This window comes from Anarhichas minor, unplaced genomic scaffold (assembly GCF_050575085.1).
Source record: "Anarhichas minor isolate MPS153535 unplaced genomic scaffold, ASM5057508v1 ptg000002l, whole genome shotgun sequence".
NCBI lineage: Eukaryota > Metazoa > Chordata > Actinopteri > Perciformes > Anarhichadidae > Anarhichas > Anarhichas minor.
The window spans coordinates 1,597,469-1,622,592 of NW_027466448.1; the positions used below are offsets into that span (position 1 = coordinate 1,597,469).

The 25,124-nt window shown below is 44.0% G+C and overlaps 1 protein-coding gene across 3 annotated transcripts; it reads left to right on the top strand.

Moving 5' to 3' along the window:
* The first annotated feature begins 987 nt into the window (after positions 1 to 987).
* LOC142953752 (synaptic vesicle glycoprotein 2C-like) lies at positions 988 to 24,647 on the top strand. 3 transcript variants are annotated; one of them, XM_076095238.1, is made up of 12 exons: positions 988 to 1,597; positions 12,068 to 12,248; positions 14,000 to 14,151; positions 18,051 to 18,184; positions 19,249 to 19,338; positions 19,429 to 19,539; positions 19,641 to 19,729; positions 20,260 to 20,424; positions 21,976 to 22,109; positions 23,739 to 23,942; positions 24,033 to 24,192; positions 24,464 to 24,647. In XM_076095238.1, exons 1-12 carry the CDS (start codon positions 988 to 990, stop codon positions 24,645 to 24,647), a joined length of 2,214 nt encoding a protein of 737 aa, XP_075951353.1. The 3 variants fall into 3 exon arrangements, with proteins under 3 accessions (XP_075951353.1, XP_075951362.1, XP_075951370.1); XM_076095247.1 differs by having other exon boundaries at positions 19,429 to 19,510; positions 19,612 to 19,729; XM_076095255.1 differs by lacking the exon at positions 23,739 to 23,942.
* Positions 24,648 to 25,124: the final 477 nt, after the last annotated feature.

Genomic DNA, 25,124 nt, shown 5'->3' on the forward strand with positions numbered 1-25,124 from the left:
TGTTGACAGGTCTTCTGAGAGGCCATGCCAGTGCCACAGTAGAGAGAGTCCTAAAGGGGAGTCAGTCATACAGGCTGACATGTCGTTCCAGCACAGAAACATGATCCAGAAATGAAACAGCTCTGAAGGAAAACATGGTTACAACGGTCACATTTCTGAATGTGTGATACAAATGAATACATGTCGGTGATAAAGGATATCAACTTAGTTCAGTTCTACACACAACTGCACCTCTTCTTCTAAAAAGGCAACACAACATGTAGTTTATTAGGTACAACCAGCTGCACACATAAGATCCCTGCATTAAATCTAACCCTTGTGAATCTCATCATATTAGGTGTTTTACTTTGGCAATGTGTCAAAGATGTGCTTATTCATCTCTTTTTGGAGGCTGTAGCTTGTATTAATTGCATTGCATCATAATTATTGGTGTCTGTAATATATACAAATTTCAATCTAAACAAAATACTGGAAGACTAGTTTGTTTTCAATGAATCTTTCTCTTTAGTTTGAACCCTCTTTAGTGAAGCATTTCCACTTCAGTAGTAGATTGCACTTTGCATCAGCTTCAGTCTGGCTGCCTTGGTGTCGAAATGCTCTTTTGAAGTTCTTTTCAGTGTGCCAAGGCGAGTATTTGTGACAGCTGTTAATCAAACTAAACTTTCTTTTCTCGTTCTGTCCCCTCAGGATGGTGGTCTCTTGTGCTGAGCTCTGACAGGGCGGAGGATCTTTTCCGATTTCAGATCAACTGTCTTCATTTCAGCGCTGTCTGGCTGCTCCCATCCAATGGAATTAGACATCGTTACTTAATCATTACTGTTCTGGCAGCTGACTGACTTTTCTGCATTAATAAACTGCTTTGAGTCTGATACTAGAAGACCAGAAAGAAAGAAAAAGAAAGGCACCTTACCTTTGTGGCAACCGGTGGAATAAATCTCAATAGATTTGAACTAAAAGACTTTTAGTGCCAAATTTCCCCGTTCCAAGATGGATGAAACACATAACAACAGGACTGCCTTGGCTAAAGGGGCCAAGGACATTGCTAAAGAAGCAAAGAGGCACGCTGCCAAGAATTTAAGCAAAGCCGTCGACCGGGCCTCAGACGAATACTCGACCCATCGCAGCTACAACCGCTTCCAGAACGAGGACGAAGAAGAGAACAACCGCAACACGTACGGTCAGCAAGACGGTCACTACGCCGACAACGCAGCCAACGACGATGAGGACGCGGCCTCGAGCGACGCCACGGAGGGCCACGACGACGAAGACGAGATCTACGAGGGGGAGTACCAAGGCGTGCCGGCCCACAACGACGGGAAGACGCGGGACGGTCAGGTGGCGCTGGGCCAGCCGGTTTCCGACAGCCTGAAGAGCCGCAAGGACCTGGAAAATGAGAGACAGTCGGACGAGGAGGAGCTCGCCCAGCAGTACGAGCTGATCATGCAGGAGTGTGGCCACGGGAGATTCCAGTGGCAGCTGTTCTTCGTCCTCGGGCTGGCGCTCATGTCGGACGGCGTGGAGGTGTTCGTGGTGGGCTTCGTCCTGCCCAGCGCCGAGACGGACATGTGTGTCCCCAACTCTGGTGCCGGATGGCTCGGTAAGCATTTGCAATTACAGTCGGACACTTTCCTGAGTTGTTTGTATTCGTACACAGAGTCTCACCTTTAAGAATCTTGCTTTTGCTGCAGTGACGTAGACGTGTACTCCAGTGCACCCTGACATCACTGTGGGGCGTGGTTACAGGTGCAACACAGCACAGATGGTAGAGAAACACTGCTTTCCATCGTGGTGTTGTTATTCTTTAAAACACCTGTTTTTTTCAATCAGCCTCTTAATATGAGTGATGACCCTAGAACAGTGTTGTTTATTTCACGTGAGAGATTTGTGTTTGTGCTTTTCTCGTTGGTTTGAGAAGGTTGAGGCTCGGTTGTAAAAAAGGTGATGTCATATAGTTCAGCTCTGCGAGGCTGTGATGCTAATATCTGGATGCTAACATGCTCTCAGTAACAACGCTAATGTGCTGATGTTAAGCAGGTGTAACTTTTACCGTGTTCATTAGTTAAGTTTAGCACGTTAGCATGCTAACATTTGCTAATTGGCACAAAACAAGTAAAGATGGCCGACATTGTCGCCCCTAGATGACAGCTGTTGGGCTGTTTGCTCGTGTTGACCACTGTGTCAATCAAAGTCCTGATGATGCTGATTGGCTGAGTTTTTTAAAGCCTGAAACTGAATACTTTTTTCTTTGATTGTGGCTTATTTACTCATATATATTTAATGTTATAGAGAAATACGATTTTGGATCAAGTTTTCAGCCTCAAATTTAAAGTAAAAGTAAAAAAACAGACTTAAAGTGACAACCAAACACAAAGTCGTGGAAATCATCATTCCCTGTATTCAGTGATGGAAAGAGGAAGCAGGTTTCAGTCAGTATGTCTATTTATTATCTGAGTGAAAGCTTGAATCACTCAACAGCAACAGGGATGTTCTAAATAAAACATCCTAAAACAAACACGTAAAGTTACAGGTTGGGTGTTTCAGCAACCTCCTCACGATGCGTGTTGTTCCCGACATGCAGCGCTGCACATGGAGACACGTGCGACTGTAATGTCACTGCTTTAGGAGCTCACCAGAGGGTTGTCATGGCACCAGGTATTGGGATGCATGAGTAGGAGGTGTAGATGGATCTCTCCCACACTACGAGGGAAGGTTGTGTGTTTGTGTGCCACTGATGTGTCTGCATGTGCGATTTAGCTTCGTTATTTGTCTCTCTAATACCAAAAATAGCTGCCGGACGTGTTTCTTAATATACTGTATGTGTGTCTATGTTTAGTGTAACATTAAAGCATTAGTCAAGTTTATTTATAGAGCACACTTCATACTCAATGTGCTAATGAAAAGCAAAGAAAGAGTCAAAGATCCTATAATAAAACATAATAGATGAGAAGATATGACATCTATGAAAGCATACAAGATAAGAAAATAAAAATGGAATAATATAAGATGGTTTTACAGAATAATAATAATAATGATTCTGAAATAAGTTTCTTACCTGTTTACCAAACACTTTAAACCTAAAAGCTTTGAAAAAACAGATATGCTTTTAGTCATTTACCATTCCCAAATAAAGATCACCTTTATTTTCTGTCTTTTCACGATACGTCTGCGTGGTTTTATAACCCAAAAGAGAAAGCCTAACATTTACATTTTTTGGGAGTAGGATGGTTCATTATTCACCCAGATTTCACCCGTATTCTGACTCATCACTCAGTGGGAGACAGGAGGGAGAGAATAGCAAGGATGAGTCATTTTACCAGCTCACTCACACACACCGCATAAGTAAAGGGTGTGTGTGTGTGTGTGTGTGTGTGTGTGTGCTCACTTGTGAATGTGTTTAAGACTCAGAAACACTGAACCGACATCAAAGAACTAGCTGAGTGTTGCGTCGCCTCCATGTCGCCTGTGTCTTGGCCAAACAGTTGCACTTAAATGTGTGAAAATCCCACAAAATCATTTTGTATGTTTTTCACGTAATCATGAACAAGGAGGTGTAAAGACTGCAAAAGCCCACACAGAGCAGCTGGGTGGGGCCAATAAACACACATCGTTCACCCTGGAGACGAGAACCTAAACCTAACGAAGTATTTCTCTTGTATAAACCGAATTAAGTTGTTTCCTCTGAAGGTGGAAGTTTATTTTGAACAGACTGTGTGCGTGTAACTAGCGTAAATTGATACGAGTTGCTAAACTTTGGAGGCAAATGCACGAAAAATGACGAGTAAATTAAATGATATGACGATACGGCCGTCGTCATCTTGGCTCTTTGAAACCAGTGAACGGAAGTTATCATATCATGAACCGTGGAGGTGTGACGTAGAGACGCCGTATAGGCTCTGGTAGCGGCAGCAACCTGTCAATCACTGTGTAGCCCCGCCCTAAAGCATACTCTGCTTTATGTTCTATAAATAGACCATAATCTACTAAATGAACATCATGCTGTATTGAAGAAGACTTGAAACTAGAGATTGAGACCATAACCTCATGCTCTGATTCGCTTATGCTGAACAGCCAATCAGAGTGGTTTCTTTCATCGAGGGGCTCCGCCGCCGACAAGGGCCGATAAGTGCGGGACACACCACTAAAATCAGGGCCACAGACGCTCACCTTGGTTCCGTAATATAACTTATTTGTGTTTTTTTTCTCCGTGAAGGTCAGAGACTCTATTAGTGATCAATAAGAGCCTCTTCAGTGGAACATCTGGCTGGAACAAAGACTCACGAGATAAATAATAAAATAAAGAGAACGATACAGAGATCATCCAGCACAGTCAAATGTGATTACAGCACAATATTTAGCTCGAATTACACAGCACGATGTAATGTTTGAGCATTAAGGGGCTTTGCATAATTCATCCACATTAAATGATTGCAAATAATGGAAGTACAGTATAATATTCATGGGAACACAACCAGCTGCAGCAGCAGAGGATCTAGAGTAGCAGACTGGTGGAGGAGGCTCACTTTGGCTGGATCATGTTCTCTGTGTTACATCAACAATTTATACATGAATAGATATTGATCAGGAAGGACGGGGTTTTCCATCCACGCGAGGCTGAAACAGTGTGAGGTGAGGACTACTGCCAGGAAGTGTTCTTGTGTGTGGGGGAGGGGGGGTTATGTGCTGTGTGAGGGTCCGACAAACACTTAGTTTGAAGCTTACTGACCCTTTAATCTGAAATAATTTGGGGGAATTGGAGCATATTTAAAAATGCATCAACCATGAACATTTACATGAATCGTTTGAAAGCATTTTTTAGAGCTTTTGCAAAGAGGAAATGTAAATATATACCACGCAGCAACCTCCGGGTCTGGAAAGTGAAGTGACTTTGACTTGCATTCTCTCTAGTGTCCACCAGGGGGCGACTCCTCTGGTTGTATAGAAGTCTATGAGAAAATGACTCTACTTCTCTCTTGATTTATTACCTCAGTAAACATTGTAAACATGAGTTTATGGTCTCAATCTCTAGTTTCAAGTCTTCTTCACAGTCCTGCATTCAAAATGTTTCTCAAGTAAAGTCGAAGTATTATCAGCAAAATGTACTTTAAGTATCGGAAGTAAAAGTACTCACTTTGCAGACTGGCTCATTTTAAAAGTTATATATTATTATGAAATAACAATATTTTGTTCATATTACTAATGAATTTGTACCATTGCAATGTTGTGCTTCATCAATGTGGAGGCAACTTTAACTTTGTGTACTACTGGGTAGGTTAGCAGTATAGTACTGCATCATATCATATATAAGCACACGTTTTTTGTACTGTCAAATGAATGTAGGGGAGTTTATCAAAATTGTACTTCAGTACAGTACTTGAGTATATGTACTTAGTTACTTTCAACTACTGCATTTATACTACAATACATGACTCCAAATAAAAGGAACTCTTAAAAAGGAACTAAAATGCTGCAATATGATGCTTTTACATTAACATATTTACTGGACATGATTTTCATGTTTTCTTCCTTCATTATCATGCATCTCTAGTATTCCTCTCCATAATCTACTCCAAATACTGCCCCATTCCCCCCCACATATCTTTCCCATAATGTAATAGAAAAGGTGAGATGTTATGCAGATACGGGATGTTCCAGGTCTGTTTTTCTTCTTCTCTCCTCCCCTCGTCTGTCCTCGCTGTTACCCTCCTGCTGTAATCCCTGTTGTGGAATATTTCTTATGACTAGTCGGGAGAAGAAAGTTGAGGTTTTCTATCAATATAAAGTAAAACAGAGTTTTGATGAACGATCAAGGTTTATAAAGTCAATTTATTTGCTTGCAAGCAAAGAGAACAGTCTCACAGACACATCGCCGTCATCTGGGAGAATGCTCTACTTAACAGTCAGAATGCATGGACTTTTATGCTCAGACAGCTTCCTGTTATCTGCTTAGCTAACAAGAATACACAAAGAACACAACAAAAGGCAGGTCATCCTTCGAGCCTTAGTATATCATTTAAGACAGTCAGGAAGATGCTTTTATCTCCTGTTTACAAATCCCTTTTGTTCACAGTTTGCCTTACACTAATCAGTTTAAACTCACAACAGATGCTTCTTTTGAAGTCACTGTGACAACATAAAAATGACCATTTGCAGAGACAGAACAGACATTCTTTACCCTCACCCATCCCATCTGCATGCAAAGGTTTACGCCTTTACAACTTCAGATAACGCGTCACAACAGAAGTGAAAAGTATTTCAAACAGAGGATCTCTGTTAATCAAAGCCTCTCTGTGTCTCTGTCTTACGAAGAAGAAACAAACAGTGCACAAGATAACAGATAACAAGACACCTGGATACTAAACTAATTAAAGTCATCTACTGAAACTACAGTTTGGTGTCTGCTCTTTTAGGACTTACATTCCTTAAACCTTCACATGAGACTATGACATATTTTCCCATTACATCCCTCTCTTATACTCTCTGTGTGTCTCACAGCCGTGCAGGCGATCTGAAGATATAGGAACTGGAGTTAATCTCTGCAGCATTGTGCTTCGCTGCAGTTCAGCCACGGTAGACTGGCTCACGTAGCTCCCCCGAGAAAGAGAGGGAGAGCTGCTTTTTATACTCACCTCCTATCACTCACCTCCCCGCTCTCTCTTTTCCCTTCCACCATAACAGGCTTTATGTTGTCTGCTGCTGTTTTCCTGCACCACAGTTCGCATCTTGAGGCTGCTCGGTTAAAAAACGTGCGAGAGTGAAGACCTCGAGTGCTCGGTAATCGATGGCAATCTTCTTTTTGTTTTGCTTTGTGTGTTGCGGTTGCTTCTCGAGTGCAATCACGAGCACCATCGACAGCTGATGTTGTAATAGAAAGGCTCTTCTGCAGCCTGACATTAGCTAATTAACAAATCCAGGGACAACAACAATCACTTCCACCTCTTCCAGGCCCTTTTCTCTCCTCTTTCTCCTTCACAACAAAGCACCAGGATCTATTCACCCGCTCGCTAAAAAAAAATCATTAGTAAATTGTTGCATCTGTGCTCGACTTACAGAGTAAGAGATCAACATCTTTCCTGTTATCTGAGAGAAAACAAGTATCTATGAAGTGAAATATTAAATGTCTCAGTTTGAACATAATACACAATTCATTAACAGTATTTTGATGCCATGTTTAGGTGGCATTAGCCGGCTCGTGCTAGCTTTGAAAACGCTAACATCCTGACGACAGTTCATCTTGACCATTGTCATCTTTCTTTAGATGCGTGTTCGCTGCAACATTTTTGTGATTTTCCTGTTCTCCTCCTTCTTCATGGTACGTGTGAAGGTAAATGCTGCTGCTCCAAAGCAGCTTGGACGTGTTTTCTGCTGATGTACAAAATCACTCCCACTTGAAAAGTTTCAATAATTCTGGTCTTTGTCAGCTGTGGATTTTATTACATTTAAAACAAAAATAAAAACACAAAAATGAAATTCCTCCAGATATAAGTTGCGTTCGTTTGTATAATACGTCTCTAAATTGCTGACTGATCCTGAACTCGTCCTGATCTGCTGTTTGGACAATGAATCTTTTTGCCTCCATGATAGTGGATTCCATCCATCCTGGCTGGTCTTTGTGGTCCACATGTGTGCAACTGAGTGTATCACAGATGTTTTGTGACGTTATAATTAGTTCTTGTATTGTCAACATGTACAGTAACAGTCAGTGAACGCCACCGTTTGGAAAACAAATCAGCAGGTGTCGATGTAATTAATACCCAAGGAATGTGCTGTGCTCCCGGGGGTCTGCTCTCACTCCCTGCTGTAACCCACCTGCCAATCACACAGCGTCCTCTGGGAAATCCCCTCATCTGTTGAGCTCCTGCAGCTCTCACATGATGTCCTGAAGTTTCCCTCTGAGGACATTAGCGCTTGATTCTACAGACGGCTGTCTGTCTCCTCTCATCCGTGCCTGGACGCTGCACGGCGGCGTGGAGAGAAAACAACAGAAATTCATCAAGAGAGAATTACACTTGAACATAAGAGTTAATTACTATAGAGAGGGCGGGGGGGGGGGGGGGGGGGGGGGGGGGGGTAGCATGCATGGAGACTGCTGGACTAATTAAGAGTTAGCTGATCCCTCTGGATGCAGAAAAGCTGCACAGTGTACCGGTAGACAGAGCAGAAACATCGCCCACAGGGAGCTTCTGCTTAGGAAAAAGATTAACGCTGAATCTCAGGTGAGCTCAGTACAACTTTACTGAGAGTTAAGTCGTGGCTTCAAACCACAGTATTTCTGCTGGACGGATTTGAAAGGTGTTTAAAGGTGGAATGTGGAATAGGGGGCAGCATTTGACCCTTTATTACTGGGTCCATACTATCGACATTACATACATCTAACCCCACGCCAACCACATCACCAAAACTGCCTTCTTTCACCTCAGGAACATTGCACGCCTCCGACCCTCCCTGTCCTCTGCCACCACCGAAATTCTCATCCATGCCCTCATAACCTCCAGACTCGACTACTGCAACAGCATCCTCTACGGTTCTCCCAACAACATCCTCAATAAACTCCAATATGTTCAGAACTCTGCCGCTCGACTGCTCACTTCCACCCGCCGCTATGAACACATCACCCCGGTCCTTCGCGACCTCCACTGGCTCGTGGTCAAATACAGAATAGACTTCAAAATATTACTCACCACCTACAAAGCCCTAAACAACCTGGCCCCTCCCTACCTTTCAGACCTCCTCCCCCTCCACGCACCAACCCGTTGCCTCAGATCCGCCGGTGCAAACACTCTGAAGACCATCAGGACCAAGCGCCGGACCTGGGGTGACAGGGCCTTCTCAGCTGCTGCACCTCCCCTCTGGAACGCCCTCCCCATCCACATCCGTGAGGCTCCCTCCCCATCATCATTCAAACAAGCCCTCAAAACCCACCTCTTCAAACTCGCCTTCACCTGCTAACCCCGGCACCCTACCCTCCACTACATCACCCATTCAGCACAGCTCCTCCAGTTATTCTTTTTTTTTTTTCTTGTTTGTTGTTGTTTTTTGGTTTGTTTGTTTGTTTGTTTGTTCTGTTTGTCTCTGCCTTGTAAAGCGTCTTTGGGTACCTTGAAAAGCGCTATAGAAAATTGATTTATTATTGTTATTATTATTATTTAGTTATTAAAACCAAAAGCCAACTGCTAACTAACACAATTTAACCAAACTGCTGAAACTCTGAGAGACCGTGCAAAAAAAAGCACTGCTATCTTATAATCTTCATGTAACGTCGGCCTGTTGTTTACGTTGGCCGACTGGGACGGCGCGTCGCGGTCATTGAATTCACTACAGTGTGAAGACACGGTGGGAGGAACGTCCCTCGAGTGGAGCTTTTAAGTAAAGATGCAATTGTTTTGAGGTCGATTACTTAACTTTAATTTTAATGTTTTTAATTGTGGTGGTGGACAGAATATATTCAGGTAAGTGTGCTGCATGAGGCCAAACAGTTGAACCACTGCTTTCTGCTGCCCCTCTCTTATTTACATTAAAAGCCCTGCAGTCACGAGGCTAGTGGAGGTTTGAAGGTCTGACCTGAGTTTGAACCCTGTGGGAAAAATCACAAATCCAATCTCAGAAAGATCCATAATGCATCTCAGATGCCTCATCACCCCCCCCCCCCCCACACCTACACACACACACACACTACCCTCCCCCTTCATTACACATACAAACCCAGTGAAAAGGGGAGCCATAAAACAAATGAGCCGTTGCTACCAGATAGCATCTTGATGCATTGTTTACACCGATCAAAAGATCACCAGTTTGTGCAGAATGCAGCCGTGTTGATATTCACTTTGATATATGTAAACCAGGTGGAGCTTGCTCTTTATATGCTGCTGCCAGAAGGAGAGCCTTCCCTGCAGCAGCTGTGCACAGATAGATCCAGTGGCTGTCACCTGTAATGAATCACTTGCTCTCAGCATCATGTCTGCGCAGCCTGATAAGACCTTCTACCTTCAGCGTATCTGTCCCATCACCTCAAACACGGAGGGGAGGAGAAGAAAAAAAGAAAGAGGAAGAAAGAAAAGTCTTCCTTTTCCCCCATCTGCGTTCTTTCTGGTGCTTCCTCGTCAAACATCTCCCCCCTCCAAAACGCATTAGCATTTTTATTAGCACGTAGAGAGTAAAGTGGATTATTTACCGGCCTGACAACCCCCCTCCCTTCTCCACCAGCCCCTCCTTTATGCTGCACGTTGCCGGGGACAGGAAGAGAAACGACCCCCAACATCCTGCGTAAAAGAAGCGTCAGCAGCCGGAGACGAATGCCTGGACTTTAAAAGCAAAGCTGCAACAAACTGCTGTTCCCTCCACCGTCACTTTAAATCACCAGATAGAGTCAAATCTTCATTATACCGCAAGAGAGGTTTCAGCCCGGTTCCACCAAATGACCTTTGAAAGACACGGCCACCTCTTGAGTCATTTCACAACATTTGCTGCAACGTAAACCCAGCCGAGTGAACGTGCTCTGCTCAGAGCTCTCGACGTAGATTAATGAGTGAAGCTCGGAGCAAGTGAGGAAGAGCAAGTGATATATAAACAGTGAGGAAGACTACTGATGGTGGGCGGAGCTGGGCAGGATGTGGATGGGTCAAACAAGGACAGGACTTTCACTGAGGAGACCAGCGTTCGTGTCCCGTGTGAAACCAAAAGTGTTATTACTTATTTGGATGTTACATCAGTGATGTTTGTGTCGTGTTTTCTGTACTTATGTTACGTTGTTTACGTACATATTGTAGGCCCAACCATGAGGGACCTCCCTCCGGTTCGCCCTCAAGGTAAACACTTTTAGCTCTGTCGGCACTTACATCTTAATTTACCTCTAGCTACGAGCCGTCGGCTGAGGCGTCGCCATGTTTAGAGCCCTGGAGGGGCAAATGAAATGCTCCCAATATCAGAACTTGCGTCTTTGAAAGCGGCGTGCTATTTATACGGCGCCCCGTGAATCACATTCTGTTAACAGACTGCAGATACTAAAGACATATCAATTAATGCAGAGTATAGGGCCCTATGCACTCCAGCATGTTTTGTTTTATGACTGTAATTGAAGCACTTGGGAGACAATAAAAACAGATTTCAGAGGGCCCTAATATAAGATAAATGAAATGCAAACACAACTCATGTAAAATAAAGCCTCTATTGAAGCACGTTACAGCCTGTGCACATTAGCAGGTGTAACCTAATCCTTACACTCTATAGTTTCATCAGGCAATGTGGATCAGCAATGCTTGCAACCAGACACTGACCCTGCTAACCCAGTATCATGATTACAGTAAAGTAGAGCAAAGCTCCATCTTCCGTCCACTCAGAGTATACAGCTGATCTACTGTGTTGTTGTGCTCCAAGCTCAACTTATCGATCCCAGCTCTGCCACAGACGTACGTTTTATGTGGTCCTCAGTGTTCCGTCGATGGCTGGGAAATAACAGAAACAATTTCCGTCTGAGCTGTTACTCCACTGATGCACTTGGAAAGCACCACTTAATGCTTCAGCCGATGTTTGGCTGTGTGTGTGTGTGTGTGTGTGTCCAAGACTAATGCAATCCTAGACCATGAATACCGGCAGTGCTGCAGGTGTCAGACCAATCTAACTCCACAAATGTCTTTAATTAATGTGTGATGTAGCCTTTCTATAGTGTACAACTGTATCACGGTGCCTGTGCTACGCTACGTTAGCTTTATTCTGCAGAAATGTAAAAGTTTGGAGGAAACTGGCTCTTCTGAATTGATCCTCAGCACCTGCTCTGAAACAACACAATTACCGAATACAGCGCAGTAAAGAATTGATGATAAAGAGCGTTATCACCCGGCTTTGTTCCATGCGCCTCTTCTCTTAACTCTGCTGTTTGATCTCATCAGTCTTGTTTCCAGGCAGGCAGCCGTTTTCAGGAAATAATCTCTGATAAATCCACTGTGCACCAACAACGACCTGCTCGGCACCAAATACCGGACACACAAAGTCCTGAGCTAGCTGGTGAAGAAAGTGGAATGCACCATTTGCCTCCCGACGGTTGAGATTGTTTCCTCTCTCTCTCTGTTTCCAGGTAGCGTCGTGTATCTGGGGATGATGTTTGGCGCCTTCTTTTGGGGCGGCCTGTCAGACAGGGTGGGGCGTAAACAGTGCCTGCTGATATCCCTGTCTGTCAACGGCTTCTTCGCCTTCCTGTCCTCCTTCGTCCAAGGCTACAGTATGTTCCTCGTCTGCCGCATGGTGTCCGGATTCGGGTGAGTTCCCATCTCTTGCATATTGCCGTCTCCCTTCCTCCAAAGTCAAAGCACACAACAGGAGGTTATTCTAACGGCCTGCGTGTGTGTGTGTGTGAGTGTGTGTGTGTGGAGGGAGGATGGGGGATGGGGGGGGGGCTTTGATGAATGACATCGCTGGTCATATATGACTCATAAAGGTCAACTACATATTAAACGTCACGCTGCAGAGCGAGCAAGCCGTTATATAGAATATACAGTGTATATATTATGTTTGTACTACTACATCTTTAATTGGACCAGAGGTGATGACTTGAGCTCATAGGTTCATGGTGAGCTTCAGAATATTAATCAGATCACAATTAATGTAATCTGAAGCTCCAGAGAAGTTCTCCTGAATCTCTCGTACGAGCCACTTAAATTGAATCTGTTTGTACGAGTTGTTCTTGCATGAGACCCACTGAATCTATGCATGTGCATGTGTTGCATATCTGCATCCATTACAGCCCAGCGCTCCGGTCTGTTTTCAGCTCTCAGTGTAATCGTCGTGTTCTGGCAGCAGAATCTCCTGATTTGCTCTCAGCTCACTTGTGTTTATTTACCAGTAAACCAGTAAACTCCATCTGAGTCCAAAAGAAACAGCGTAATGGCTCTGCGTTACATTTTCTAATGAGTAGCTTTTGGCTTTTATTTCACTTAAATCTCAATCTGCATGCGTGTGTGTACTCATGACGGCGTTAAAGAGATTCATGGTCGGACGTTAGCTTTTGGGAATATGTAACACTTTGAAACGCTGAGTTTATAATACTACTACGACCCAGCATCAAGTGTTGTTGCGTGTTTGACTGGATTCTGTTTGTCTCATTAACATTTGTCCTCACCTCATTAACTTTGCTTCCATTAGCTGCCGCGACAAATAGAGAAAGAAAAGAGATTCAAACTGTCGATTTGTCAAATGGTGATCGGCTTCACACCGACCTTCACACAGAACTACAAAGACTTCAACTAGAGATCTCAAAATCCACAAAATCTGCACAGTCGCTATTTTCTATTAAAGGCACAAACAAACTGGAGTTCCCTTCAGTTGCACATCAAAGAGATTTTTATTCATTTTCTATCAAGCTTAAAATTTGAGAATCATGAATTTTGTATATTATGAACCGTTATAAACGAATCAAACAACCACAACTGTTCTGTACCGGTTGCATCCTGTTCTTTCTTATGTAGTGAACAGTATTTTTATAATGCTTGTTGTATGTGATGTACATGCTGTTTGTATCATTATTCACCTGCATGGGGACGGGGGTTGAGCATTATTCAGGTGTATGTTTATTATACAAGGTCCCTGTTAAATGAACTTGTACAAATAAAATGTAAATTAAGTTTACAGCAACTTTGTTGCTGCTTCCTCGTTCAGGGATCTTTCCTGTGACATGATTCAAATTCCTTCTGCTGATATTAGTTCACACATGGCCGCCTGCTGACCGAGACAAAGTCACTCTCTAAGTTATGTAAGAAAAACATTTGATAAAAAAGTTTAAAATCCTGTTTCTCCTTGACGATCAACGTGAGTGATAGTTCTGTGCAGCGCTTCGTCACATCAGATAATGAGTTCACACATTTGATCAAAGTTACAAATGATTTTCTGTAACCATGAGTCTGTTTTGCATCTCCATAAATATTTGTCACACACACACACACACACACACACACACTAATGTAATTACGACGAGCATTCATAGCTCATTACAGCAAACCGTTTTGTTTTGCAGGATCGGCGGAGCGGTGCCGATCGTATTCTCCTACTTCGCGGAGGTGTTGGCTCGGGAGAAGAGAGGAGAGCATCTGAGCTGGCTGTGCATGTTCTGGATGATCGGAGGAATTTACGCCTCGGCCATGGCCTGGGCCATCATCCCACACTATGGTGAGCGACAACTCCGACCCAACGCATGAGTCACGATAAAGCCACGCTGACGTGAGCGCCAACAGAGCAGCACTCTCTGAGTCATTCGAGACTTTATTCATCAGTGTTGCTGTGATTTACTCCTCATCTCATCAAATGGTCTTAAAATTTGGAGACTTGGAGAGAAGCCTGAAGTTTGCTCTACATGGTAAAATAATAAAATAAATATAATAACCGGTCAATTCCACACGGTGAAACTCACAGCTTACTGATGAATCACTGGTATCGATATCATTACTGGAAACGTCCCATCGGCTTATCCACAGACTGTATTCATGCAACGAGCTGAAACTGTGTGTTTCCTTTGAAAGTTTATTGTAAACTGACGCGAGAGGGGAAACTAGAGCGTCACAGTTCGAAGCGTCTAGAGACACTGACCAAACCTCGGTGTTTGATGAGTCTGAAGTGAGAATGTCAACGAAACACTTGGCACTTGATCTCGTGCTCTTGCATGTATTTGATTGGCCACAGTGAGGCGGCATCACGCTGCAGAAAAGGTTGAGCCTCAATGTACCTTAACTTTCAGCTCTGCAGAGGTCCCCCCCCCCCGTCAAGAACCACCCGCATCACTAGTTGGCAGTAAAGTTTGACTCGGCGGTGTGGCTCTTCTGTCTCTATGGTGCTCCCTGCTGTACGGATGCACACGCAGTCGCAGCACGATGGATGCAGGTTGCATCGCAAACACATTTTCAGAATCGTGGGGCTTGATTTAGAAAAGGCCCTCCAGGGTGCACAGGAACACAAAGCAGGTGGCAGTGTAGGTGGAGGCTCCGACAATAGCAGCAACAAAGCACATGTCGGCCTACACAGTGAATAGGCCTTTTGAATTCGATGGGTGGGGGAGGCAAGCTGTCGGATGTCGCTTTTCATTTTTGTGTGTTTTTTTTAAAACCAAAACAGGACTGCAATCTTCACATGAGGTCCACAGCCAGTGTTCATCTCATGGTATTTTATGTGAAAATGTCGGAGGTAAAACTAGATTCACGAGGAGGAAAACATAAAAGGTCGTAGCGAGGGAGGATGAACGGAGAAAGGGAGGAGGTGTGTGTCAGAGGATGAGAACAAAATGAGTGAAATGAAATCAATCTGGTGTGTAGGGGACGAGGAAAGAGGAGCAGAGGAAGAGATTAGGAGGACAAGCGGGAAGGAGAGGTGGGGGTGATTTATGTGGCCGGTGTCGGGGATAATCGAAAGGTGAGGGGACACAGCAGAGCAAAGAGGGAGGGAGGAAAGTGTGAAGGAGAGGATGAGTGAAGAGGAAGGGTTTCTTTGTTTGCCTTTTTTTCCAGGGCTGTGTTCATCATCAGGAGTGTGTGACTCTATAATGCAAGTTAATTAAGTTCCTTATCTAGAATAAAGTCATGACCCAGAGAGAGAACATCACATTCTCTGCAGGAGGAAACATCTGTGCTGTTTCAGTTCGGCTACTTCTCTTGGTACTCTTGTAGTACACTGTGTACACTTCCTTCAAACACGGCTGTGTTCGGAAATGGAGATTGCAACATTTCTTCTTCTTCTTCTTCTTCTTCTTCTTCTTCTTCTTCTTCTTCTTCTTCTTCTTCTTCTTCTTCTTCTTCTTCTTCTTCTTCTTCTTCTAAATCAACCGGGCGGAGCATCACCGCCAGCATTTGTCAGCAGCCAAAATATCTGCTTTGTTGCTCACTTGACTTTTGTATTAAAATTGAATGCAGATGTAAATATACTGTTACTTGGGAAATACGCCGCCTTCTCCACCACTTTTTACCAGGTTGGGTGGTCCCTTCTCTCCCGTTACGTAGCCACGATGGTGACCACTGAGGGTGAGAAGTGTCCATCGTTCCACACTCAGCTTTTTGACTGCTATGAATTCACGTTCTTGGCACTCATAGTATACTTTCTTTTGCCATTCTTGGCAGTGTGAATGCACTTATGCACTCAAAATAGCAATACAGAAGCTTCAGGGGAGTCTTGTCCACCATAAAATATGACCATATAGACTGTATAAAAGAAATGGACGTAGTCGTCGTGACATCACCTGTATACAGCTCTGATAGCGACCTGTCAATCACTGTGTAGCCCCGCCCCTAAAGCATCCCCTGCTTTATGGTCTGTTTGACTTTAAATGCACCATAATGTACTAAATGAACATCATGCTGTATTGAAGAAGACTTGAAGATTGAGACCATAAACTCATGTTTACAATGTTTACTGAGGGAATAAATCAAGAGAGAAGTAGAGTCAACCAGAGGAGTCGCCCCCTGGTGGACATTAGAGAGAATGCAGGATGAAGGCAGACAGAAATACTACATGTCCCAGAATCCTGTGGGCTGCAAACACTTGTTGAGCAGAAATATAGCAGCTGGTGTATCTGTTTACAGTGCAGCCAAACAAACTCACATTGTCTTCATTAAATAAATCGACCTTCTGGTCCACTGTCAAAAACGTCTGGTTTCAGAGTGGACTTGCATCATAGTTCTTTTCTTTTCTGCTGCGTCACTGCACAGCGAGCAATGCAGAATAAGAGTGTGTCAGGCTGTAGACTTTGCCTCAGAATGACCTCCCTGTGATGGGAACAGAGCAGCGTAATGCAGAACAGCTCACTTGTTTCTGTTCGCTCTGAAGCTCTCCGCTCAGGAGACGAAGATGAAGCAGACGTTGGTACAAACTACTGCTGTCAGCAGCCTGTGGTGACTAGGATGTTAAAACTATGACCACGACACTTTTGATTTTTTTTGACTATGTTGAAAATTTCGTATCGCAGACGATGAACAAAACCTTTAAAACGTGAGATGCATGTCGGCTGCCATAGCACAAAAACATTGTGTTTTCTTTCCTTCACAGTAAAAGCCACACAACGTTTAGCCGGTTAAACGCTTTTAATGTCATGAAGCTCATGTCTACGAGTATTAGCGTCTCATTTGTGGCTCTGAAGATATACGTTTTCAATACGAAGGCTCTCTGTCTGTCGTCACAAACTTTATTCAGGCGAGTGAGCGTTCGAGTGCCGGCTGCGTCTCATAATTGAGGCCAATTGATTAGACGTCAGTGTTTCAACGCGTTCTTTTTCCTCCGAGACGCAGCGGTGTGTGGGTAGCAGGTTCCGCCGCAGTGCTCTCTGCATCGATTGGTGGACAAAGGCCAGATAACTCTGTGTGTGTGTGTGTGTGTGTGTGTGTGTGTCTGTGTGTGTGTGTGTGTCATTCTGTCTCTCTTAAGGTGTTAAGAATGTGATACAGTAAAAGAACGGTTAAAAATAAAATCACGCAGCCTGTGTTTTATATATTTTATTATGTGTGTGTGTCGCAGTGTCAGTGTGATTTGCCAGTTTGCCTTTCTGTGTTTTCATTAACACACCAATGCTTTAAAATGTGTGTGTGTGTGTCACAGCATTGAACAATGGCCAAGGACAGTGTGTGAGTGCACGTGTGTGTGTGTGTGTGTGTGAGTCTCAGCCGTGCTCACATACTGTAGAATAGGAACATAAATCTTGCTGAGTATCTGAATCAGTCAGCCATCTCCTCCAGTCCATTAAAGCTATAATCCCCCTAATGAGGTTTGTACTGGTACAGGACACGGACACACACACACACACACACACACGCACACACACACACACACACACACACACACACACACACACACACACACACACACACACTTTCTTGTTGCTGATTCTATGAAACAGACTCCGCTGTGTGAAATTAATTTAGACTTACGCTGAAGATGCTCCGTCACATATTGATCATCAGCATGTTCACCCAGTAAACCGGCGTTTGTGTCCCGTGTGAAACCAAAAATGTTACTGATGACATTATGTTTTGTGTTATGTTCGTGTTATGAGAATAAAGATAAATGTGTGTGTTTTGTGCTTCTCTGTGCAGGCTGGAGTTTCAGCATGGGTTCGGCCTACCAGTTCCACAGCTGGAGGGTGTTTGTGGTGGTGTGTGCACTGCCGTGTGTCTCTGCAGTGGTGGCTCTCACTTTTATGCCGGAGAGTCCTCGCTTCTTCCTGGAGGTGAGAGAGAGAGAGAGAGAGAGAGAGAGAGAGAGAGAGAGAGAGAGAGAATCAAAACCTTTGTGGAGTAACTTTTTACTCAGGTGAAAGGGACAAGTGCATGCCGGCAAAGTTAGAAACATGGTTTGATAAAGTTTGACAGCTGATTAGAGCGTCTCACCGACAAGCTGCAGCTGTGATGCACACAATCTGTGGACATGGACATGATTTCAGATTCAGTGTGATTTACGCTTCCCAAGCGCATCATTATCTCTAATTTCTCTTGAATAAACGTCCATAAATCTGCTCAGAAATCCTGTGAGAAAGCGGCTCTTTTATAACTCCAGAACTCTCCAGAGAGTCATTACATTCTTAAGTTTTCTATTCAGCGATTGATTTCTTTATTTCTGTGTCACGCACATAACGATCCCCAACCCTCGTGGGTTCTTATAAGACACCACAGATGCAGCTGCAGTAAAACCTTTCATTTAACGACAGAACATGTTTTTTCACCACTTAGTCTAAACATAATATTCTGCCCTCCCTCCCAGGCTTTGCAAATATAGTCTGCTCCAAAAAAAAGGTTATTTCCCTGATGCACGACTCAAGTTTCTCATCCAGCCCAAAGAAATCAACATAAGTGGAGTTCATTTCTACTAAAGACGACATCCCTTATGTCCTCGTAGAGAGGACAGTAAAACAAAAGGTGCACCTCAGTCTCAATTTCACGGAGCTCACACAACAAATAAAGTCTGTCCTCCTCTGGAGTGACATTAGCTAATGCTAATGTTCCTGAGTGTAACTGTGCACACAGGGACCTTTTGTTTAAGTTACTCTTCAGCTGTCTCTACATGCATGGCTACATTGCAAACAGGATCTGCTAATGGCTAATTCGGCATGCGATGTGTCAAAATGTAAAGCCCATAATGTTGTCAGGTGGGGGTTGGCCACAGTGCCAGAATTAATGTCATTTGCAGCATATATGACTCATGCAATTACTATAAATATGTAACATTTGGTTGACTAAATGACGAATGAGATCCTGACGTGTATTGACACATCATGTGACTTAACTGTCCCTTTAGACGGGTAAACACGACGAGGCCTGGATGGTGCTCAAACACATCCACGACACCAACATGCGAGCCCGCGGGGAGCCGGAGAGAGTCTTCACCGTGAGTACACGCCGGGCCTCCGCAACTTATCATCGTTGCTGCTGCTTGTGACGCCATCGGCGGGTGACAGAGCGGTGTCTCCCCCTGCAGGTGAACCGGATCAAGACCCCCAGGCAGCTGGACGACCTGGTGGAGATGCAGAACGAGTCGGCCAACCCGGTTCTCAAGGTCCTCTTCAAGATCAAGACTGAGCTCAGAGGAGTATGCTTCCTGTTTATTCTGACCTGGTTTGTTACGTTCTGATTTCTTTCTTTCTTTCACGAGATTTTAATTGAGTAAAACTATTTTCCCTTTTATTACAGATCTGGTTGACTTTCATGAGATGCTTCGACTACCCGGTGAAAGACAACACCATCAAGCTGGCTGTAGTCTGGTTCACTCTGTCCTTTGGGTGAGAGATCTTCTACACTTCTCTATATTGTGATTGTATGCTTGAATGATGATATATATATATATATATATATATATATATATATATATATATTTGGGCGAGGTGCTCAGCACTGAGGCAGACGCTCTCTCACTTAAATCCTCCTGATGAATGTTGACAGGTTTGATTGGACGGAGAGAACTATTTGACAGAAGGTGACTTTTTGTCAGCTGGCTGCTTTAATGAAAGTCTGAGCCCAAAGGACGAGTCCTTTAAGATTAAAGATAGACAGAAGTAAGCTGTACAAGAACAATACTCACTGTTAGTGCTGCAACAAGAAGCTTCAGCCTTTTCTAATTAATGATTATGATATTTTATAAATATTTTGCTCAAAACCACCTCAGGTATGTAAGACACTGCGTGTTATATTCAGAGGAGGAAACAGCAGCAAAAATCTGACTTATTGACCTTTTGTTCCATCACAAACTTCTGGATGCCTATACGCGTATTTAGGAGTGTGTGTGTGTGTGTGTGTGTGTGTGTGTGTGCAGGTACTACGGGCTCTCTGTGTGGTTCCCCGACGTCATCAAGCACCTCCAGGCCGACGAGTACGCCTCCAGAGTGAAGATCCACAACAACGAACGCCTCGAAGACTTCACCTTCAACTTCACCCTGGAGAACCAGATCCACAGAAACGGGGTCTTTCTAAATGACAGGTAAAAAACGATTTGGATTTCAGTATTCTCCAGTGAGCCCGGCTCCTTCAGACGAATGGATTCATGATTAAGAAAAGCCGCTGCAATGATCTGAACCCGTGAGTCCCCCTCGGCACAGTGTTGTGGTTAAAAGCCTCTCGTCCCGTTGTGGGACAGCGGTGCAATCCGTCATTCCCGCAAACAGCACTCCACTGCTGGTAGTATTTATTCTGCCGCCTTTATCTCCCCCACCTCCAGGAAATGAAATGCCTTCTCTCTCTCTCTCTCTCTCTCTCTCTCCCCGACACACTCACACCGTTTCCTCCTGGTTCTGATTTACACAAAGGCCAGAGAGAAGATACGCTGTTTTTGTTTTCCATCCTCTCTGTTTATTAAGCAATTAAATTCAGAACATGATGCCGTGCACAGCAGCAGATCATTTAGATCACTTACAGTCTGGTGAGCTCTCTCATATTACTGTCGACATGCTGCAGGATGGACGCACTAATCTTATGTGAAGTAAAGTTGGAAGAACCTATTTTTACTCTGGTACAAGTAAAAGTCCTGCGTTTAAAGTTTGAAATGTACAATGTTACGTTATATAAAATATTACAGTTATCACTGATGTACTAACATAGACGTGCTGATGGCTTTTTATACTGTTCGATAGTTGAATAGAAAGATGCATCATATTTGGTAATAAGATCATTTGTCTTGTATGTAAAATCTATCTGTAAAGTAACTATAGATAAAGTCAGATAAATGTAGAATTATGTGCAATATTTGTGGGGCACAAATGTATATTAGCATACAATGTAAATACTTAAGTGAAGTACAAGTACTGCAAATTTGTTCTTACATCCAACTTTCTTGCTAGATTTAGCAGCTTTTGGATCTCGTGCTTTCCTTTGAAAAGAGTTGGAAACAGTTATAAATTGGATGGTTTTTCAAATCTAGCATCTTGCTTTCTCAAGATTACCAACACTGCCTTTAAATATATATTTAAGTTCAATTAAAGTAAGTCATTTACTTTTGGTTTCACACGGGACCCAAACAGCAGCCTCCTGGGTGAAAGTCCTGTGTTTGTGTTTTCCCACATGGACCTCCGCAGACTATGACATTAGAAACGTATTTGTGAAACGTCAAAATACAAACATAATCCAGGAGAAAATACGTTTCACTCGAATCGTGAGTCACTTGAGGCAGCGCTGGTTGGGACTAAAGATATCTGGAGGTGTGAAGTTAGTAAGAAGTGAGCTAACCAGACTTCTAGCTGCTCTTCTCTGCTGGAGCTACGTTAGCTGCTGCTAGCATAAAACGCTCAAATCTGCAACTATCGGCGTTGGAGTTGCATTGTGGGTAATGTAAGCTCCAGGTTTTGACAAGGGAGAAGAATGTGTGGTTAAAAAAAAACATGTAATTTGCATAGATTTTGATCTTTTTTTAAAACTTTTTAATCTATTTAGCATTTAATTCAATGCCATCACCTTTACCTGTCAGAAATATAATCCTGCTTTATTGATTCATTTTTGGATTATATATATAAATATATTTCTCTTGTTCTCTTCACAGGTTCATCGGTATGAAGTTCAAGGCGGTCACATTCATCGACTCCTCTTTCCTCAACTGCTACTTTGAAGATGTCTCCTCCTTAGGATCCTTCTTCAAAAACTGCACCTTTGTAGACTCCTTCTTCTACAACACGGGTGAGTCTTCGCCTTCAGAATCACCCACAGTCACAGCACACAGCTCCTCCCCGTACTCAGGCATGTCCTTCCACCCCAGAAAAGTGCTATTATACTGCAGGTGGCTTATAAGTCTCACTCAGTCTCTGCCCGACAGTTCATTTTGGGTTTAACGTCTGAGCTTCTGGGGGAAGAAAGAATGGGTTTGAGCGTTTATGGCTGTGCTTTTGTTATTCCACTAAATTACTGCTTAACCTCTCTGCCCCGGCACAGATTGCCTCTCTGAACTCAGGCGACTGGCGTTAACAAAGAAAACTGAGGCGGGCTGGGCTGCAGAGCATTTGAAAATGTCAATTTCTAACTGCGCAGACACTCCCGGAGGGATGCTTTTTATCTTATCTGATGTTTTAGATGCATGCAAAAATCAAAACGGCGAGGAACATGAACATGATTCTCTGAAGAGCTGGATTTAGCTGGAGTTTTTTCTTCTCCTTTCGTCACTTGTTTTGGTACCAAGGCATCTGCAGAAGCCTTCAAAACATCAAATTAATAAACCCAGGCTATGGTATAAAAGTGCAATTCAATCATTCTTGGTGGCTGACAAAAAAAAAACCAGAGCAAGAAGAAAAAGGAAAAGCAGAGCAGACATTTGAAATGTTCTGAGAGGAACCGGAGCTGAATCAGACCTTGTGGGAGCGCACGGTGGAAAAATAGTTCCCTCCAGCGCTCCGGAAAAAGAGCTGAACGTGGAAACAGTAAGGGCACGTCAGGTTGCCGGTAATGCCCCATGGGAAATGAAGTCTCTTTGCCCCCGGCAATATGTCTCTAGAGCATAATAGGAAGAGAGAGGGAGGGAGGAGTGCGTCATGAGAGCAGAGGTGAGAGCAGGGAAGGTTTTCTCTTCACTGCAGCAGCTGAAGTTTATTAATACACATTTTCTATTTAGGGAGAGAGCGCACAGACATTAACTATTCAGATTATTTACTACACACTGTGAGTATCATATGCATATAGTTGATACGGGATATTCGTATTAATTACATTTTAAAATGCCTTCACAGTACAAGACTTTATTTAGGTCATGATTGACCGGAAAGCTGCATTGAGATTAAAGGAACAGTCCGACATTTTGGGGACCGGAGGAGCAGAGAGGAGAAGCTCTGCTCCTGGAGGAGGAGGAGGAGGAGGAGGAGGAGCAGGAGGAGGAGCAGGAGCAGGAGTAGGAGTAGGAGGAGCAGGAGCAGGAGCAGGAGGAGACGCTGTTGCTGCCGGGAGCTGAGATCTCCTCCTCCGGAAATCCGACTGCAAGCCGAAGCTGGATCTGGGTCTGTCACAGTGGACTGGTCTCTGCTGGAGGATCTGGGTCTGTCCACGGTGGACCGGTCTCTGCTGGAGTCTGAGCTGAAGGAGTTTCTGGTGAACCTGCAGGATTTCATCTGGTTTCACCAGAATCCGACCCGGTGGCTCCGATGACGAGCATTATACGAGTACTATAGAAACAGACCATCTTCTCTCTGATGGTCTCTTTACTGATGGAGGTCTGATAGAGGATCAGGACTAAACTGAGACTGGTTCAGGACCAGTTTAAAGTTCCTCACAGTAACTTTAAACGCAGTATGAAAACTGAACTCTTGTATCTCAATTTTACAGATATTGACGACGTCAAACTAACAAATTCCAGAGTGATCAACAGCTCCTTCCACCACAACAAGACAGGCTGTCAGATGACATTCGACGACGACTACAGCGCCTACTGGGTCTACTTCGTCAACTTCCTGGGAACGCTGGCCGTGCTGCCCGGAAACATCGTCTCGGCCCTCCTCATGGACAAAATAGGACGTCTCAGCATGTTAGGTATGACATAACGTTCTCCATGAAGAACTGCTTTATTTCTCCTGCTGCATCTTTTCGTCCGTGACAGGCGTGTGGCGTTGTGTCCTGCAGGAGGCTCCATGGTGCTGTCAGGCATCAGCTGCTTCTTCCTGTGGTTCGGCACCAGCGAGTCCATGATGATCTTCATGCTCTGCCTCTACAACGGCCTCAGCATCTCCGCCTGGAACTCCCTGGATGTGGTCACCACCGAGCTGTACCCAACAGACAGGAGGTCAGTCACAGTAATATACGGGAGAGAGTGTCCGTGATGCATCACATGAATCCAGGAGAAAGATTTTAGTGAAATAATTCATCTACTAGTTCTGAAAAAGCCAACAGCTGAGGATTATCAATCCAATGTATCCACTGTGCACTGTGTTCCAGAAAAGCCACCATGTTCTTCTGCTGTAGAACAATCCTGAGCAATTTACTCCTTCAAAAAAAGAAACTACTTTAAATTCTGACTCTCCCTCTCTTGTGTCTCCTTGTCTCCTTGTCTCCAGGGGAACAGGCTTTGGCTTCTGTAACGCCATGTGTAAGCTGGCAGCGGTGCTGGGCAACCTGATCTTTGGCTCGCTGGTTGGCATCACCAAAGCCATCCCCATCCTGATGGCGTCGTCCGTGTTGGTTGGCGGCGGGCTGGTGGGGCTCCGACTGCCAGACACTCGCGCCAATGTCCTCATGTAAACCTCGACACGGAACAGCGTGTTGTTCACCAGGTGTTTACTCAGCTTACTGAATAAATGATCAGTCATGGACTCTGATTCATGTGAATATCACCGAAACAAGCATTGCTGCCATCCATCTTGTTTTTTTATTATTTGATGAATGATGTTCTCAAACAAGTACCGGACAAGTGATTGTTATTCTGTTCTATCTGAGTAAAATACCTGGTAAATAATACAGGTTAATGCAATGAGCCGTAGATATAGAGAGTCCAGAAACAAGTGGTGATTAAAACTCTGTATATCAGCAGCTCGTTAGCTGTTTCACACATGCAACCCACTAATGCACGAGTCAAAGCTGCAAGAGGCTTGGACGGCCCTCAACCGTCCCCTTCGGAGTCCTGCTCAGATAAAAGGAATAGTTTGACGTTTTTGGAAACGCGCTTATTCAAAGCTCACACTAGCAGCCAGTTAGCTTAGCATAAAGACTGGAAGCACG